This window comes from Peromyscus californicus, unplaced genomic scaffold, assembly GCF_007827085.1.
Source record: "Peromyscus californicus insignis strain IS unplaced genomic scaffold, ASM782708v3 Scaffold_8__1_contigs__length_139910024, whole genome shotgun sequence".
Lineage (NCBI taxonomy): Eukaryota > Metazoa > Chordata > Mammalia > Rodentia > Cricetidae > Peromyscus > Peromyscus californicus.
Window position 1 is genome coordinate 79420352 of NW_026294606.1, and position 19983 is coordinate 79440334.

General features: G+C 42.2%; 1 protein-coding gene across 3 annotated transcripts in view; it reads right to left on the reverse strand.

The window, feature by feature from the left end:
- Positions 1 to 19983, reverse strand: part of Mpp7 (MAGUK p55 scaffold protein 7) — a 209649-nt gene that overhangs the window by 8563 nt on the left and 181103 nt on the right. For all 3 annotated transcript variants that reach the window (XM_052727335.1, XM_052727333.1, XM_052727334.1), the window contains 2 exons: positions 19312 to 19482; positions 7684 to 7764 (listed from right to left, as the gene is read on the reverse strand). In XM_052727335.1, the coding sequence (XP_052583295.1) occupies positions 7684 to 7764; positions 19312 to 19482 (252 nt within the window). The remainder of the gene's footprint in view (positions 1 to 7683; positions 7765 to 19311; positions 19483 to 19983) is intronic.

The window sequence follows — 19983 nt, forward strand, 5'->3', positions numbered from 1 at the left end:
TTCTAAGCAAAGGCTGCTTTCACTCCACTCGCTCCCAGTTGTCTGTATCTTTAATATTCACTGATGTGAGGCAGCAACCTCCAGAGCCACCATCCCAGTTAACTTTTGGAGACCCCTGAGTTCTAGCACCTGAGTCCCCAGGCAGGGCAACCTGGGCTGAAAATGGTCCTGTCATCAAAAACCAACCAAACCAACCCAAACCCCCAACTTTCTCAGCAGAATCCACAGGGTGGTTAAGAGTGTGGTGGGAACCCGAAGTGGGGAAAGCACAGGAGGGAGTGTGTTGATTCTCTTTAGAAACCAACACTGGTCTAAGACTAACTTCTGCCCTTCCACATAAAGCTCAGATTCAAACCAGCAGAATTTGTTTTAAGAAGTGAGTATGGGGGCTGGAGAGGTGGCTCAGCAGTTAAGAGCACTAGGCACTCTTCCAGAGGTCCTTAGTTCAATTCCCAGCACCCACATGGTGGCTCACAACCATCTATAATGGGATCTAATGCCCTCTTCTAGCCTGCAGGTATACATGCAGATGGAGTACCATATACACAAAACAAATAAATCTTTAAAAGTTAAAAAAAAAGAAGTGAGTATGATTAGAATATACAGATCTTAGTCTAACCTCTGAGTAATGGGATGACACACACACACACATACACACACCACACACACACACATCACACTATACACACACCATACACACACACACACATCACACACACACATACACAGACCATATACACACACACATCACACACATACACACACCATACACACACATCACACACACCACACACATCATATACACACACACACCATGCACACACACACACACCACACACATCATATACACACACACCATGCACACACACACACACACACACCCCACACACACACATCACACTATACACACACCATACACACACACACATCACACACACACATACACACACCATATACACACACACATCACACACATACACACACCATACACACACACACACATCACACACACCACACACATCATATACACACACACACACATCATATACACACACACCATGCACGCACACACACACACACACACACACACACACAGGAAAGGCTTAGAGTATTTGACTGAGACATGCATTATGTACACAAGCCTCATATTCATCTTTGAGCCAGAATACTATTTATTCCTAATTCAATAAAATATAAATGCTTTAAAGTAAAAGTTATGTGGTCAGATAGATAGATTTCTTTTTTAATTAAAAGGTTGCTTTTTGTTTTTTGTTTTTTGTTTTTTTTGGTGTGGTGTGTGTGTGTGTGTTTTCACACGACATGATGTGGGTGAAGGCCAGAGAACAGCCTAGGGCATCATTATTCAGAAGCCATCCACTTTGTTTCTTTAGACAGGGTCCCTCCCGTTTACTAGGTTTACTAGAACTTACCAAGTAGAGCTATGCTGGCTAGCCAGAGAGCTGTAGGGATCCACCTGTTTCTGCTTCCCTATCACAGGAGTAGAAACACATGCCACCATTTGTGGCTTTTTTTTTTTTACATTGTGTTGTGATGACTGAAGTCAAGACACCCTACTTACAAGCATTTTCCCGGTACAGCCATTGCCCCAACCAGCCTTGTAATTTCTAAAAACATTAGGCTTACGGTCCAGCCATCCTCCTACTTACTTGTTCAAGGGAAACCAAAACCTATGTCTTTTCAAGTTCTTGTGCACAAAGTTCACCATAATGCTGTATCCGTTAATGGTCGGCAGTGGAGGTGGTGGAGGAACCTCAGTATCCACCATCAGGTGAACACACAGGCAGACTGTAGTATGTCCATGCCAAAAAATGCCATGCAAGGATTGCTGCTGTTTGAGATTGTAGGTATAGGGCAAACTCATGCTAAACTGAAAAGCAACAACAAGCCAACCAAACAAAAAGCCTGTGCAAAGACAAATAATTGGTTTTCACTGTGTGATTCAACCCAGGATGCCGGTGAGGATTACGGTGAGTCCTCAGTGATGAGTGCAGAGCAGCACCTGACAGGCTGGGAGCAGCCCAGCACAGGCATAGACTTTTCTGAGATGGAATTCCTTATTATGCCTGTGATAATACATGCCCATGTGCAGACAGAGGCTGAAAAAGATCTATGCCCATTTCACGTATTTCAATTCTATCTTTTAATAATGTTTAACAGAAAACTATGAACTGGGAAAAGTAATTTTTTTTAAATCGTTAAAATTTTATTTACTTATTTATTGCATGGGGGTGCAAACCACGGTGCGCATGTAGAGGTCAAAGGACAACTTGCTGGAGTTGTTTCCCTCCTTCCGCCATGAAGGTCGTAGGGATCAAACTCAGGTCCTCAGGCTGGGTAGCAGGCTCCTTTACCTGATAAGCCATTGTGCCAGCCACAAAGCAATGAACTTTTAAGGCCAAATAACTCAGTTATGTTCCAAATCCTAATTCTCTTTACCAAGCCAGCAAATATATTTTAATACAAAGCTCCTTCAACAGTTTCTCACTCCTCCCCATGGGACACCAAGAACTGGTACTATTCTTAATGGAATGTCACAGTCTTTCTAAAAGCAGGATTAAGGACCGATAAATTTATTCCATCATGAAAACAAGCAACACATTTTACAGTAGGCAATTATTTTGTTGAGTGTGTATTACAGGATACATATTCAAGAGTAGAAACAATATTTAAATGAGTACTTTTTTCTGCTTTGGAAATGGGGCTAAATTCATTTATTATTTTTGCTGTTGATATTTGCTGGTGTTCCTTTACCAAATACTGAACTAAAAAAAAAAAAACAAAAAACAAAAAAACAAAGAAACAAAACCCACAACATTGGAAATCAAAACCGAGACTTTTTTCTGCATTAATTTGCTGATAATAAAGAAAAGACAGTGTTTGTCGAACTATAAGAGCTTACATCATGACTGAGCATGTACAGTACACATTTAGAGATCATTGCCCTAATATACAGAGCCCCCTAAACCTACACACACCAAATTAGACACTTTCAGAAGTACACCAGCTAGTAGGTGAGCAAGGCATCCAGGACACTGAGGCCAGCTCCCAGAGTTAGCCATGGCTCCTGTTCCTTTACTGAGAAGCATTTCAGAGCTAAGTGTAAGTCTCCAACTCAGTAATAAGGGATAATGCTAAAGGAAGCCCTCACAGTGTCTGTGAGAAGATTACAAGGGCTGTCCTGTTCTAGAAAACCTCAAGTGAGGTATCCTTTAGACAGTTCAGTCTTCTAGAACATGGGTAGTTTGAGCTCTATGAAAACACTGATCCTTGCCTACATGGGAAACCTCAGAAAATGAAGAGGAAGTGTTGGTGACAAAGGAAGGTGTTCAAAGCCCGGACTGAGGATTTGGAATCTACAGATCCAAATGTATTACCCATCTACTGCATAACCTTCTGTTAGCTATGTTTTAGCTGTTAGAGCCCAAGAATAACAGCATTCACTAGATTTAGTATCCTTTTAAAGTACTGTCACATGCTGCATGATGACATCATGCATTATAGAATGCATACTTGACAGTAGCCTCACAGATTATCTGGTGACATTCTTGACAGCTTAGTTACACTAAGTCCAAAAGATAAAACTTCACAAGTCACATTTTTCAAGATGAGTACTTTCACTAAAACATGTGACTGCCATTTTAAGTGGAAAAATGATATATTTGAAAGTAGTTATAAAAACAGTACAGACTGGTGCCACACCCTGGTCTGTCTCTCAGCTTCCTCCAGTAATATTGACACAATTGTAACACAGCATTGAAACCAAGAAGTCAAATGTCAATGAATTATAATTAGTTTAACTATAGGAGTTCTAGCTAACATTTAAAAACCAGACTAGGATATAGGAAAGTTTATATACAAGTCTTATATGAATGTGTGTCAATATTATGTGTGTGTGTATTACAAAGACTAATGAAACCCCAAAGATCAGCATAACCATATGATCAGGGCTCTAATACGAAGCAGAGCACTGCCAGCCTCCACTTGAGCTGCCTTCCTAGCCCATCTCCACAGGTTCTCTAACAGCACACACTACAGTTGCTGCACACTTAATGCATTCTCTCTTTTCGACCTGTTTTCTTCTGATACAGCAAGAGCACATGCTAGCTTTAGAGGGAGCACAGGTTAAAAAGGTAAGACTGGAAACACCAAGGAATGTAAAGAGGGCTTTGCAGCTGGATATGAGATGACCAAGCTGACCTGATATGAAGAAGGACAGGATCTGGGAAAACAGCAAAGTTACTGTCACCAGGGGCACTGGCTTCCACTCTCATGAGCCTCCACCAGGAAGCACACAGAGGTCAGCTTTCTGTATATCTTTCCTTCTAATGCAGCTATCTATAGCAGAGGAAACGGTAAGATCAGCTTCTAAGAAGTCTCTATTTGTCCTAGAAAGAAGACAGTCCCAGATCATCCTGCAGGCAGGGAACTAAATATGAGGCAACCACGAACAACTGTAGGTATATCTTGATAGCCGTGGTAAGAGTTGACTCCCCGGAGACAGTAAAGGAAAATGGTCCATACTAGCATTGCAAGCTGGTCATGTAAACATGAGAAGACAGCATAGTGTAACTAATGTGCAGAAGACGTGGCCAAGGTCAGAGACCAGTGATGCCTGCAAGGTCAGGGAGCTGCAATGCTGGCAGGGGCTACTGGCTAGCAGATAGCCAGAGACAAACGCTAACAGAGCTATCACCCTAACTGGGCAAGCAGCCTCAGTATAGCGTGTTATCATCTCCCTGGGTTGCGCCAAGGGAACATGCACAGTTATGTGGGGGCTCCCTAAGTGGCTTGGCCCATGACATACTCAGAGAATTAACCAATCTTAACAGGAATCATCTCACTCTTGCCCATTTTCTGCTAAAAGCCCAAAGGCTCTAGGCCAGTAACTCAGTGGCTTTTCCTCGCTGGGGTCTCCTTCTCCTCTCCAGAGTTTCCTCTAGTTCCCTCATAAAAACAAACAAACAAACGAAAACCATGTTCTCACTTTCTCTTAGTTCTCCTTAATAAAATTTGTTTCCGCTTTGCTTACTTCCATGTGTCTATGTCTTTAGTAACACTGACAGACAATGAACTCAAGAGCTACTGACTCAGGTTGTCTTCTAGTGACTACTGAATGTCTGGCACCCTAGTTCCCCAGATCACATACACCTGGGCTGAGACACTCCAGTGCTCCCAAAGATCTGCATCACTCTTCCTCAGTCTACTCTTGATGGAATCAAGTCATAGTATAGTGCTATCCCTATGCATTCTAGCATCCACCATGCAAATAAGCCGTGATTTACCTATCTACTCATTACTGGTGGCATCTGGGTAGCTTTCAGCTTGGGACGCTTATAAAAAAATGTTTCTAAGAACATCAGAGTACATGTCTTTTGTTGCCAGCACATACAGTTCCATTGGGTGTGAAATTAAATTTGTGGCTCCTATGGTATTTGTGTAGTTTTATTGTACTTAGTTATCTAAAGTGTTGACTTGAGTTCCCATCAATGCACAGAAGTTACACAGCTCCACATCTCTTATAATCTACTGACTCTAATGGCTATTTAACATATGTTTTAGAACAGAACATTACAGAAGTATACATCAAACAGAATACTACTATCATCAAAACAGGAAGTTTTCTCTAAAATTCCTGGGTCTGCTCAAAGTATTTTGCAAAGCAATACAATCTGAAATTGCAAATCTGATCTTCAAGTATATTCCTCTCGAATTAACTAGGATACTGAGCGGCTGCTCCAGCTGTACATGCCTGACACCACAAATCACTTGGGGTGCTTGCTGTAGACACACAACTAACTGAGTACACCTTCTCCTATGAGCCTGAGGGAGATCTTACCAGGCCTGGGAAACACTCTACACAGGAGTCTTTGGCATTAACATGTGTAAAAACCAAATCCAAGCAGGAAGTAACTATAATGAGGGACTCTTTGGTAAGTCCAAACCCTGGAACTTTCTTGATATTTTCTTGACAGGATCTTAGTGTCTGGTTAATCTGAGGCCCAAGTGCTTTGTTTTGGAATTCTCAACAACACTGCAACTATCACAGCAGGCCGTATCTGATACACAGTACTTACCCTCAAAGGAAACTATGTTTTTCTATTTACTGGGCTGCAGCAGTTTGAAAGGACAGTGCTACACAGAAGAGAATGAGAAGTGTCGTGCTTTGAACATGAAGTGTCCCCATAAGCCTATGGTCTGCTGTTCCACAGCTGGCAGGACCATTTTGGGAGGCTCTGGAGCCTTCAGGGGTGGGGCCTGACCAGGGGAAGTAGATTACTAGGGACAGGCCTTTGAAAGTATAGGCTGGCCACCAGTTCTGGCCTTGCTCTAATGCTTCCTGGTTCATAGTCTCAGCCACACATGACCATGGCTATGCCTTCCCCACCAGGATGAAATCAATTCCTTTGCTCTCTGAGGCTGGTACTATGTTCACACTGAACAAAAGTAACTAACTCGAGAAGTGATGTCATAAAACCTGACTCCAAGCATAAGTGAAGCATCCTTTCAGCCAAGTTCCTCCTCTGTGATCCATTCTACAATGCTGCATGGGGGTTATAGAAACCAGGACATATGAAGGGGATGACATAGAAGGAAAAGGGACAAATCTATTTTGAACCTTCTAGGTTTCTCCCACTACTATGCACCTGATAAGGTTAGCAATTGTTTGGTAAAATTTTCTAATTATCTGTACATTGGAATTCAACATCTGTAAGAGGAGGGAATTAAGAGGAAAGAAGAAACAACCGGCAGCATTCCACATGTTTACTTTCATCTTGGTTGTTGAAAACCAGAAGTCCCCTTACTTACAGCTAAAAGTGATTACAAACAGTAATTTGGAAAAATGTAGTAACAAGAAGTAACTGGAGGTAGCAGAACACTATAATTTAAAAATACAGTTGAACTCTTCCAAAACTAGAGAACATTGCTAAGGGCAATATACAAATGATTTTTTTTAAATGCAGCACTAAAACCACTTGAAAAAGCCAACATTTCAATTTGGCCTTTCAGGCAGCTTTCTAACATCAACATATTAAGTAGTCAAATGGCATTTATTCTGGAGATCAAAATGTTTCAAGTATCATATTTCATTTGTAAAAATGCATATGAAAACCATTTTTATAAAAATAGATCTAATTCTGTGTACCCAAAAGAAGCCTACCATGTTTGGTCTATTAAGCTATGGAAAGCCTATTTAAAATGCTACCTGCCAATTACTACATATAAAAAGTAATTAAGAAACATTGGTGCTATGAGAAGTCTCCCCTGGCTCTCTGTGGTTTGGTCTTTCTAATCATAAAAGTGGTGAAAAACTTTAGAAAACATTAGCACTTAGCTGGGGGAACAGAACAGTAAGACTTTTATTTAGAAGATAATTTGTAACTGTAGGTTGGTGTCATCTATGCATTAAAAGTCGCCATAAAAATCTCAAGTAGGTAAGCTGAAATAAAGAAATAACCCATCAGTAATCTGTGGAGTGTGGGGAAAATCCCGAGTCTCTGGTGCCCCTGTTCCTTCTGTATATGTGATGCTCACTGGCTCAGGGATGAGGGTGGTCTAGAGGAGAAATGTTGAGAACAGTAACCAGCACCACGCAAACTCCCTAAGCCATTCACAACCATTGCTAATGTCCCCCAGAGAACCAGTGTGCACTAGAGAACTCACGGGGCACTGTCACACCATAGTGCTGCGTGTCACTGATCAATAGCTTCCGCTTCAGCTCGTTCAGGCCGACCCCGACGGGACCTGAAAAAGATGGCAGAGAGACTGAGAACAGGGGTCTAATCCTTCATTCCAAGCAAGTGGTCTATTTCTAGCTAAGCTGTACATATTAAAAGAACTGGGTTTCTAGAGTTATATGCCTACCTTTTTTTCCTAGAAAACTTAAAACATACTCAAGAATACCTTAGATATTACCAAGTAATCCATATACAACAGCTTAAAATATATTCACCTACAAATCATACTGTACAGTCCTTGAGTGATCACTTTATTTTAAAGTATTTTTAGATTTCAATAAAAGAAAATCATTGGCCTTGACTTAATTTTGGATACAAATTCAATCATGCATTTTAAATGTGCAAACCATGTTCACACTGAGCTCTGTCATGACATCCTACCCTACAGAATTTCAGACAGTCCTAAGCATCTGAAAGCTGCCACAGGCCTTACACATTTAAATCAACCAAATGCACAGACAGAACGTATGATGAGCAAGGCAAATGGCATGTGCTGTGATCAAGAAAGATGGCAGATACACATCGCATTTAATGAAAATGACTAGTCCGTGAAGATATTGGAGCTAAATAAAAACCACCCAAAGGGTGGTTGTGAACACTAGCCTGAAATCAAAAGTCATAAAGGTATCAGCCTCAGGGTTGGCATTCCTTCCCCATCTTAAACCTCAGACAGCTTGTGGTTAGGTCTATGGATGAACTGTAGAGAGAAGTAGACAGAGCACCTACCTGAGGCCAGCCTGCCCAGAGCTAGGTCCCCACTTGCTCCTATCTAAACTTCTCCTCCTGTGATACTAGAGAAGGTGACCCTGTCCCAGTAAGGTCAAGTGCATCCTCAGTTTGAGTCACAAAGCGCCCTTTCTTGGGAGAAGGGTTGAGAACTCAGTACGGTACAGGAATATAGACTTTGCATTCCTTTATCTCCCCTTTCTCATCATCTGTGGGCCAGAAGGATCCCAGGGAAAGGATAGTGATAGACTTGCAGGCACACAGAGCTGAGGCTAGCCAAGCGGGCACTGTGAGTGAAGGGAGGCAAAGGGGCAGGACTGGAGACCATGCTTTCCTTCCCCAGTGGCACTTCTAGCCCCCACCCTGTCCCACTACTGCCTCCTATCTTTCCTACATGGCTGTCCGGAGCCTATTTCTCTGTCAATGCCCCTTTGTTCTCTAAGACTCCATGATATGCTCAAGTGGTGTTCACTGTTACTATAACTTACTAGGACATACAGTCCCCCTCTCCAAATTAATATGCTTCCCTAGCAATAGCATAACAAAGAAAAAAAAGGAATGTAATTTCTGACAATATAACTTGCATTTCAGTATATATGCACTTGGCATGGCCAGAAGAAAAACAGGCAACAAAGTCAGATGTCTGCACCCACTTAGGAGTTCAGACTTAAGGGCTCAAGAGCCATCGTGTACAAACAAGTACTGAAACAAGGCCCCTGGGTACAGACAGACACCAGAATTTGGGTAAAAACCATGACCAGGTTCCCTGGAACATGAAGTGCCATGGATCTGCTACTGAGATGTTCTCCCTAAAGTGATGTGAAAAGCTTGGATGGCAGCTGATGTGGCTGGATCATAAGGACTCCGCTTGATCAATGGCTGAATGGTGGAGGCAAGTGAGAAGGCATGCCTTGACCTTGGAGCCCTTCTCAGTTTCATTCTTCTTCTGGGTCACCACACTATGAGTAGCATCCTCCCCAGCACCCCCAATGCCCTTCTACTCTGGCACTTCCGCACTGCCAGGAACCCCAAAGCAATGGAGTCAGCTGACCACAGCTAGATCCTCTGAAACCATGAGCTCAGATCAACCTTTACTCCTTTTAAGCTGCCTGCTCAGGTGTTTTGCTGTAGTGACAAAGGTGACTGTCATAACGAGAAAGAGGGAGGCAACCTTCACTGACAGGAGGACAGTAGGTCAAGTGAATCAAAGTGAAATAGTACAGATGACCAGGCTTGATCTAAGGGCAGCATGAGAACATGAACCCGAGTGACGGAAGTGTATCCAAGACCACAGAAGGCTGGCTTCTAGCCCTCCCCTAACTTTGGGTTATGTACCAAGTTCATGGGTTTCCTATACTTTCCCACTTCAAAGGACCCACCCCACTAATTACACACGCTTGCTTACTTGCCTTGATCCTCTAACAGACTGTGAGGTCCGTGAATACAAAGACATCTCCTGCCTCACTCACCTACTATTTCCACAGCTGGCAAATTATAGGCACTTAGATGTCTGTTTCGTGTTACTGGAGCAAGAGCCCAGGGTCTCACTCACATGTGCCAGGCAGGTGTGCTCCCAGTGTGCCACATCCTCAGGGCCCAGATCATTTGTTTACATTTCACAAAATGTGTGCTATCATGGGGGTAAAACGGGAGTGAACTACAGGCATGGGAGTTGAGGTTAAAAGGCATTTGCACCTAGGTCACCTGGATGTGGTCATCACGTCATACATTCAAGGACACATTCTGAATGTGACTTTTAATCTTCAGCAAAAGCAGTGAGTTATGAAGTGAGTTTTCGGAAGGACCTCTAGTTCCCTGCATCCTGCCAAGGTTCACAATTCACTAAGGAGGAGAGAGCTGAGATTCCTGTGTGAATGTCCACAAGGCAAAACCTGACGAGGAAGACAGATCTCTATGGCGAGTGGCAAGCAGATAGGCACTTACTGACAGTGTGACTGAAACCACAGGGAGGCTATGCATTCTATAAGGCGCAAAATATAAAGAATATAATCTTGAAAAAAAAAAGGAAATGAGTGTTTCAATGGAATACCATTGTGTGTATCTTCCGTGTACAGATGAAGTGAACCCAGTTACTTATGCCCCCAAAGGACGCCAAATACTAGAACATAGAGGGCCCTGCTCCAGGAAAGAAGACGGTGGGAAATCCGTGTTTTTTCATAGGTCTCAGTCCTGAAGCTCTTCCTAGAATGAGAGACTCTTTGAGGAGAAACAGAACTCCCTTTATTTCATGCACTACCCAAATCACAAGCAAACAAACTCAGAACAAACACACACCCCTCAGCCCCCAAAACCAATGATTTATTGTAGCTCAAGAGAAAAAACTAGCTGTCTGACTTAGTAGGGAATGCTATGCCAAGCCCAGATGTCACTCTTCAATTCTGGTCACACTCACTTTCAGTCCCATATGACAACTATGGACCTCACCCTCACAAACCAATTCTAGCCACCCAGTCATGAAGTCACACTCACTCACACCAGAAATGACCTGAGGAAAGGATTTTGTCTGAATTTCCTGAGATTTAGATTATTCTAGATCATAATCTTCAAAGGTAGACATAGTCTCATAAAAAGCCCAAAGGATAGAATTTCAAATCACTTATAAAACTGCTCATCGGACACACACAAGGCAGCTTCCTTGTGGGGTTCCTGCTCATTTTGCACCCGTGTGGGGAAGAATGCCAGCCTCTTATTGACTCCAAAAAACAAAAACAGAAACAGAAACTCACATTCACACCTGTGCCATATAACCCCCTTTCATGAGGGGGGTGAAATCACATCACTTTTAGTTAGCTTCTTTATATTTAGAACATGTGATCTATGTGCAGACAATGTAGTGATAAGAACAGACTAACCCATACATGTGCCTCTGCTAAGAAGATTCACTCTGCCCTTCAGTACATGAACCTTTACCACACAGTAAAGTGCAGTCATAAGACATTATAGTTTGTTTCCAGTGGTTCTGGTTAATGATAAAGTGGATCAAGGTCTATGCTGAAAATCTTCAGTTCACAGGGCTGGTTTGATGGGAACTCTAATAGGAAAGGCCTTCATGTGGCAGGCATCTGTTACACAGGCCATTAGGAACCTTCAACACATCTCTCAAAGTGTCATTATCCTCATTTTACAGAGAACGCTAAGACAATGAGAGGCCAGGTCTTTTCCTAAAGGGTGCACTTGAATGTGGCTCCCAGGTTATTCCAAAGCTCTGGTGACTGACAAGTCTACATTTCTCCACACTGCCTACACTCTTACAAAACAATGTAGATGAAACACGAAGTCAGGCTCTGCGCTGCCTATGGCGAAGGCTTCCAATGTCCTGGGCTTGTTGACTCCTTCCTAGTGTCCATACTTTCAATGGTGATTGTCTATCCTTGTGGCTAAGAAAACTGGTATCAATAAAATCTGCTGATCTCTCAACACACATTCTGAATATACTCTAAGACACTCTAGGAAGGCTAAAATAACCCTATGTGTATACCAAACCTGAGCAACTTGGATGCATCTATTACAATACTTTTCATTTACAATTACAGAAAATCAAACACAATGATATGCATAAGGAAAAGCCCCCAAGCTCACTGAATTAACTTTAGCTTATTAATTTGGAATTGAAATGGTAAACTAAGGTTGATGCTCTTTCTCATTTAAAAAGAAAAAGTGCTCATGGTCAAGCCAGGAATGCCATTCTGCAGCTGATTCTTAATAGAAACAGTCTGTTGTATGGGAAGGAGGGGTGTTCACAAGACTTGGGTTTGTCATGAAACTGAGAAGCCCCAGGAAGCCAAGAAAGTTGTGCAATTCACAGGCCCCTCCTCAGGGTCACATAATTCCACAGAGAGAAGAACCTTGTGTGGCACTGCCTGAGTTGTGCAGGGAGCTCCAGGGGATGCAGCTCTTGTAAGTCACTGTCCATGCTGTCACATGGGCCTGCCAGTGATGCAGCTGACCCGGAGTCACCCATTCCCTTGTAAGTAACCCCAACAAGTCCGCTGGTTTGCTGTGCTAGACTTGTATGGAGTTGTTTCTTTGGTGTGTTGTCAATGTCCTACTTGGGGTGAATAGATGTTCATGTCACCCCAGGAAAGCTTACAGAACAAATGTAAATTAATTATAAGCTTTGTTTTAAAAACATTCCATAGGTCTTAGGATAGAACTCAGTGGTGGAGCACTAGCCTAGTATGCTTAATGCTACAAATATAATCCCCATATAATGATCAAACAAACGGGCTGGAGAGACTGCTCAGCAGTTAAGAGCACTGGATGGTCTTCCGGAGGACCTGGGTTTGGGTCTCAGCACCCACATGGTAGCTCATAACCATTTGTAACTCTTCTTCTAGCCTCTGAAGGCACTGCATACAGGTAGTACACAGACATATATGCAGGCAAAAAACACTCACACACATAAAAATAAATCTAGCTAGCCAAAATTTTAAAAAATGCATTTTATAAAAACTTAGAAAATCATATTGGGAAGAAGAAACAGCACCATGTACATTAGACCCACATTAGAAATCTTTGGAAAAACATAATTGATTAATTATTTCTACCTTAATGAAAACAGACAAAAATGTGATTTTGTTTTAAAAAGCTAATTCATTTTAGCCAAAGAAATACAGACCTGTACAGTATCAATAAAATGATAGAAAAAGTCCTCCCCTAATTTTTTGTGCTCGTTTGCTTTCCAAGACAGGGTCTTATTGTGTAATCCAGTTTGGCTTTGGCCTCAAGATCCTCCTGAGGCCCCTGAAAGCTAAGACTATTGAAGATGCATGTGTAAGAACGCCCCATGAATGTGACCCCTCTTCTCTGATACCCCTCAAGTCTGTAGACCTCATGCTTCACCACCGGGGCTTCAGGTTTTCATCTTTTTATTTCATAAACATGCTTAGGGAGTTTTCAATTCTGGTTCATTGTTTTGAGGCTCTCACTGTGCAGCCTGAACTGGTCTCGAACCTGTGATCTGGCTGCCTCTGCTTCTAGAGTCCTGGGTACACAGGCATGTGGCATCACACCTGGCTCATATGCTTATCACCTGCAATGGACATTGCATATGGCTAATTTTGTATCTGAATGTTAGCACAGTACACGTTCAAGACTAACTCATGGTTGACATGGTTTTCACTCTGCAACAGGGTCTCAAGAAAGATCTATACTGTGAATCAGAAACAGTCACATCCAACAAAAAAAAAATGCTAAAGGAATAAAGTATCAAGATAGGTCATGATGCGAGACCCTGGAGTGATGCTGTGAAAACAGACAAAGTATCCTGCAAGAATGCACGGGCAGTAAGTTCTCATCGGAGCACAGAACTGCAAGACGACACCTTCATCATTCACTGCACACTGGAGTTGCAACTATCTCCTTATTTATGTGGCAGTGCTATTTCAGAATGAATATTTATGATAAAGATGATGTACTTTTATGGTGAAAATAGTTTTTATTGCAATCAAGGGAATATGGTATACATATATACGCATATGTCTCACAGTCTAAGGAAGAACACAAGATGCATAGAATATTAGCATAGTGTTTCTGTGTGTGTGTGTGTGTGTGTGTGTGTGTGTGTGTGTGTGTGTGTGTGTGTATGTGTGTATGAGAGAGAGAGAGAGAGAGAGAGAGAGAGAGAGAGAGAGAGAGAGAGAGAGAGAGAACCCAGAGGTTGATGCAAGCATCTTTTTAAATCACTTTCCACTTTATTTTCCGAGGCAGGGTCTCTCATTGAACCCAGAGCTTCCAATCTTGCTAGTGTAACTACTCAGCTACCCCAGGGATCCCCCATCTCTGCCTCAAGTGCTAGGTTATAGGAGGACCACCAAGTCCACCCAGCTTTTAGGTGAGTGCTAGGGATCTGAACTTCAGCTTTCAAGCTTAGCAAGTGCTTTATCCACCAAGCAGCCCCCAGGCCCTGTGTATAGTGTTTCTTAAGGCTGATGAGTATCAGATTGAATTTAATAATTTAAATATAGGTGGTGCCTTACAGATGAAAGACTTATCATATTAACAATCTATTAGCAAAGTAAACAGAGAAAGATAAGTCAACAGGGATGGACAAACTACACATGCAGCCACTGCAGTAACACATTTGTGATAAAAATCCTTCTTGTTTATACATACTTCTTTTTAATATTTAGATTTACATCCAATATTAAGTGGAATATTGGAAGGACATGTGTTGCTCTGACCAAGCACTATTTATGTCTTCTCCTGCTCTTTGTACATCTTGGGACAAGCCAAAAACGGTCGATTACACAGAGAGTTACTGGCATGGATGTGGCTTCTATTATGTATCCAACCCCAGAGTACGTACTCTGCTTCACACAAAAATTCTTCCGTATTTCCCTACAGACATTTTTTATCGTACTTGGCCAGACTTGTTACTCTTTATTATCCAGAGAAAAATACCAGAATTATTGGAGTCTGCCATAGGACCCAAACTGCATTGTTACTTGAAAAAAAAAAAAAAAACCACGCTCACTCATTTGATTTACTGCAAGATAAATCCAACCAACCCCCTAGGTATCTCTCGGATCAGACACATGCTATAAAGTGTCTACTTATCATATTGTAGCAATGCTCTTTTATGGCTGTAGGCATAAAATAAAAACAGCCATGCTATTAGATTTGATCCGTGTCCATGGGATGGTCATGTTAGTGGGTGGCTGCAGTTCTGCATTGGAGAATGACAAATCAAACTCCACAAAGTTGAGCTACGTTCACAACGAATCAAGTCAGAGCACACTTCCTCTGTCACTTTCATGAGAGAGGAGTGTTCTCAATGAGGCAACAACTCATAAAACAAATGCCAAAACATGACATGAAAACAGAGGAGAAGGAGAAAACAGAACAGTTGCTGCAGGAACATCTATCTAAAGCAGATGTGTGTCCCCCTTCCTCGCCAGCTGAGACAAGAACACAATACAACTGAAAGGTCAATGGTGACTTTCTTCCTTCCTAACCCTTCTCAAGGTGACCTTTCACTGGGGATAACAGGATCTCATTCAAAATTCACTCTGTTCTAGTCCCAAACTCAAAATTCCCTTAACCAGCACCGCATGTCACCCACTATGGAGCACTCACCACCTCCAGTAGCTACACAAATGGCCATATCCATCAGCACCATCCTTTTGTTACTATGAATAGATTTTCAGTTCATCTTCTCCCATTGGACTGTAGATAGCTCAAGGACAATTGCTCCTGTTGTAACCTAGAGAAGTTGGTGCTCAGACGGCGCCTGTTTACTAAAAACCAGTTCAATGAAAAGAACTGTGTCTTATGCCAGAAACGAATCCCAAGTATAAATATTTAAGATAGACTATAGGCATAAAAAGCTAACTGTGATTCTAATAAAGATCATATTTGTCTCCTCTACACGGGATTATAATTTTAAACCCACCACACACTCATAAATTTGATTGTGACTTTCGGTTTTAGAGTATCTCTATAGATGCTTCCAGAGCAGACCCTACAAGGTTTCAAGCACCGTTCCACAAGAGCAGTGGGGATGCTAGCATTCACAGTCGGTTCTGAACGTGAGCTTTCTCGTCTGCTTTATGTGCCACGGCCATCGTTCTGGGGGAAAACGACGATACTCTTACAAATGCCCATTTAGTCAAAGCACCTCGCACAGCAGGCTTCGGGCAACATGTACGATTCAGCCCAAAGGAAGACCAAATAGTACTTAGTGCTCACGTTGTAAATGGGAAATATTCAGAGATTTATAGTTAGTTTCCTCCCGATGCCGAATAACCAGACAGAACAAGTCACAGATTGTCTGAATATCCACAAGATGAATTTCTGCCCTCATTGTGGCTTAAGCCACAAAAAGGGCTTTCGTGGCTTTTCAGCGCCACAGCTCTGCTCCTCCCCCAAGCCCATATACATCATTTAACTTTATTACTTCACTTTTGAAAGAGATCAAGTTTTACTAAAGACGAAATACAATACATTGGACAGGACAATGTGCTAAGTGCCCCAGCCTTCAGTCTAACACTTTTTAAGACATATTTTTAAACGTAGGAAGGAATCTAACAGAACCATCACTGAGGTATCAGCGACTAAAATGTGGCCCAGGAATAACACGCTTACACAAAGAAGAGAAAATCAAGCATTTCTGATCAAATCTCACAGTTCTCAGATGCCGTAGTTTTGAATGGCACCGACTTGTTTTATTCTGATGTCTTCAACAGAGGATCTAAGATTACTACACCCTAACACTATTGAGAGAAAAATACCGTTTCTCCCCAGTGATACTGACCTAACACTCCCTAGGCTCAGGTTGTCACTCTCCGTGGCTTTGACAACATGGGTTAGAGTAAAAGAAGCTTCAACCCTCTCTCATTCCATCCTCCTGCACATGTCAAGAAGTCAAGGAAATATGTCTTCAGCATGCAACCATGAAAGAAAAGGTAACTCACAACAAGGTACAATTTCCAAAGCATACATCCATTACCCACATGATTCTGTCAGATGGTCAGCTGCTACAGAATCTAACTTAACATCAATTCAAACACCCAGGCTGCAAATCAGCAGGAATCTAAGACTAGAACACTTCATGCTTATTTTAAAAAGATTTCAGATAATATATACAAGAATGGCTTTTTACTCAGACCGCAGTAGCAGCTGCCAGGAGCAGGTCTCAGTCTTTGCTAGACTAGCAAAGCTCTTAGCATCTCTGAATCTCAGATGGGGAAACTGAGGCAGAATGTTGGGGGTGCTCCCAGAGACCCCTTTCTTCTCTTTTGCGCTCTCTGTTGCTGAGATGAGCACTTTCTCTCCATCAAATACTTCTGCTATGGTGTGCTGCTGTCTCTCTCACAGGCCCGAAGCCATATGACCACTTGAAATTAATTTGTATTTCAGATGTAGCATACAGCAGAAGGTCATTGTACATAGTGTTTTGGGGTTCCTTGCTAGGACTATAATCTGTTCCCTGGGGACAGTGTGTTCTCCACTTGTGGTACTATCTTGGTAATGAAGATTGTGAACACAAATGAACCTTTTATCTCTAGTAGCTAACTCTCTCAAGTATTTGGCTTTGCTGACAGAGGCTAACATGAGATCCTTCTGCTGGTTCATCCTCTCCTAAGGTAAGTCCAAGGTGATGTACTCTGTCATGGAGTACTGTGTAATGGATGTACAAGCTCCCTCTGCTTGTACATCCTGAAGGAGCCGAGGGGTTGGCTACTTCTTTTCCACAACCATCAACCATCTTCAAGACCTCCATACCTTGACTTTCTTCATTCTTCTGTGGCTTACATTCATGACATACTCAACTATCTACCGTCCCTCAGCCCGGCAGAGAGGGCTTTATGGTCAGTGCTTAGAGGAGAATAAAAACAGCAAAGTTTCTTCTTCCTCCGTTTGTCCCCACAGGAAAGACCAAAGCTTACAACAGCAAGATCACTCCACGGTGTACCTGGAAGGAAGGAAGCCAGGAAGGACACCGCCATACTGCTCATCCCCCTTCACCACAGCGCATGGCTCCTGGGGCTGAGGAGGAGAGGTGATGGGAATGGAGGGATGCGTACTAGCAGGGAGAAGAAACAGCAGGGACAATGGGCCAGAAGATGGAGGCTAAGAGGTCTTGAGTAGCCTCCTTTCAGGACCAAAGGATTCAGCCACGACCTCTGGGTGTTATATGGACTGGAATCTGGAGTGTTATGAGCACTTGTGGGAAACAGTAACATGTATGAAACTCTCCTTTCAGGTGTGGCTGGGCTACAAAAAGGTAGGCCTCACTAAGCAAGGAAAATTTGAATTTCCTTTGACGTTTGCAATCATGTGTTTCTGAACAATGCAAATAATTTCAATATCTGCCAGGTTAGTGATCAACTCCAGTGCCATTTGGTGTGAGAATATCATAGCCCTTCCTCCAAATCAACCACCATCAGTCTCAATTAACATGCAACAAACTTACAAAGGATCTCTCCTTGCTAAAGTGGTTGATTCCTCACCCTTCCATTTATTCTCATTCTCCAAGCTGTTGTCCTAAGTTTACAATGTAAGAATTAACAAGAGACACTATGCTCCTCTATCCCCAAAGTTTTGCAAAACCATTGGCTTCAATCCTGGAAGCTGACATAGCTCTCACCACATTTTAAAGAAATAAGGTAAGGGAGTGGGGAGGAGGACCATAAGATCATGGTGGGTCATGTCCATGAAGGCTGGACAAGCCACTAGCTAGAAGGTTAATGTGAGTCAAACCAACCACTGTAGAAATGATCCGCCCGAACCTCACATTGTACAGTATTGGGGACAGAAGCCAATGCTAGGCGGTGCCCTACTCCTGAGTCGCATTACCCCCCCCACACATACGTGTAAATGGTTTGAAACCTCCTAGGGCTCTGCTACTGTGACTTATTTCATGATGGACTAACTGCTAGAGGAAGCTGACACCATGGCCACTGCCTCAAAATGAATTGAAAAGAGCATCATTGACAAACATTCAAATTTTCATTAACAAACATTCAACTATTCATTGACAAATATTCAAATTTTCATTAATGAACATTCAAATATTCATTGACAAATACATAAATATCCAGTGCTCTTGACGCATCTTGTGCTACAGTGCATTTGCTAACCTGCCTCCAACAGAGGCTCCACAAGCACACCGGTCCACTCCTGAGGTATGTCTCCAAGCATCACCATAAGATAGAAACAGCCAAACACTTTGCTTTAGAGACTAAGCAAGGTATTCTAGATGTAGGGAATTTTAACTTGAAAATTTCAGCTACAGTAAATTTCCAATTTCAGTTCTCAGTGTTTTCCTTATTTGCTCAGGATCATACACAAAACCCACACTTACCAACCAGGACAACAAGCCTGTACTTCTCATGAGCCTGACGCCGATATGGTGTCACTTCTTCGTATGTGGGCACATCCGCCGTGTCGTACTGGTCACTCTTCTTGCATTCATACATAGACTTGTTTGTTTTCTTATCTTTTCTGCTAAGACGGAAACTTCTTCTAAAACCAGCTACAAGTAAAAAAAAAAAATTAGACATATATATTTAGAAACTGTTTAGTGTATTTCAAACTAAAAATTAAAATCCCTCAAACCAAATATTTAACTCCTTCCATATCAGCTCCACAATATAAGAAACAATTCAAGTATCCTGTAAATGTGCAAACGTGTATTTGGCTTTACAAAGAATGTTGAGGGCTGGTGAGCCTGTCTGCCGAACCAAGTTCCGTCCCTAGAATCTGCAGAGTAACGTGAGAGAACTGACTCGCTCAACTGCCCTCTGACCTCGACAGGCAGGCTACGGCACGTGTACATCCACACATATCCACTCACACATGAAATAAACAAAAGATAATAAAAATTAAAAGTAAAAAGTAACAAATCAGATAAGTAGAATACTTTTAGAGTTTTTCTACAAGGTACAAAAACGAAACAGCCATGTATGTATGAATGTTGGAGACTCCCTAGGAAGTGGACAATGATTCCCCTGGGTTTGAGGAAGGAAAAGGAAAA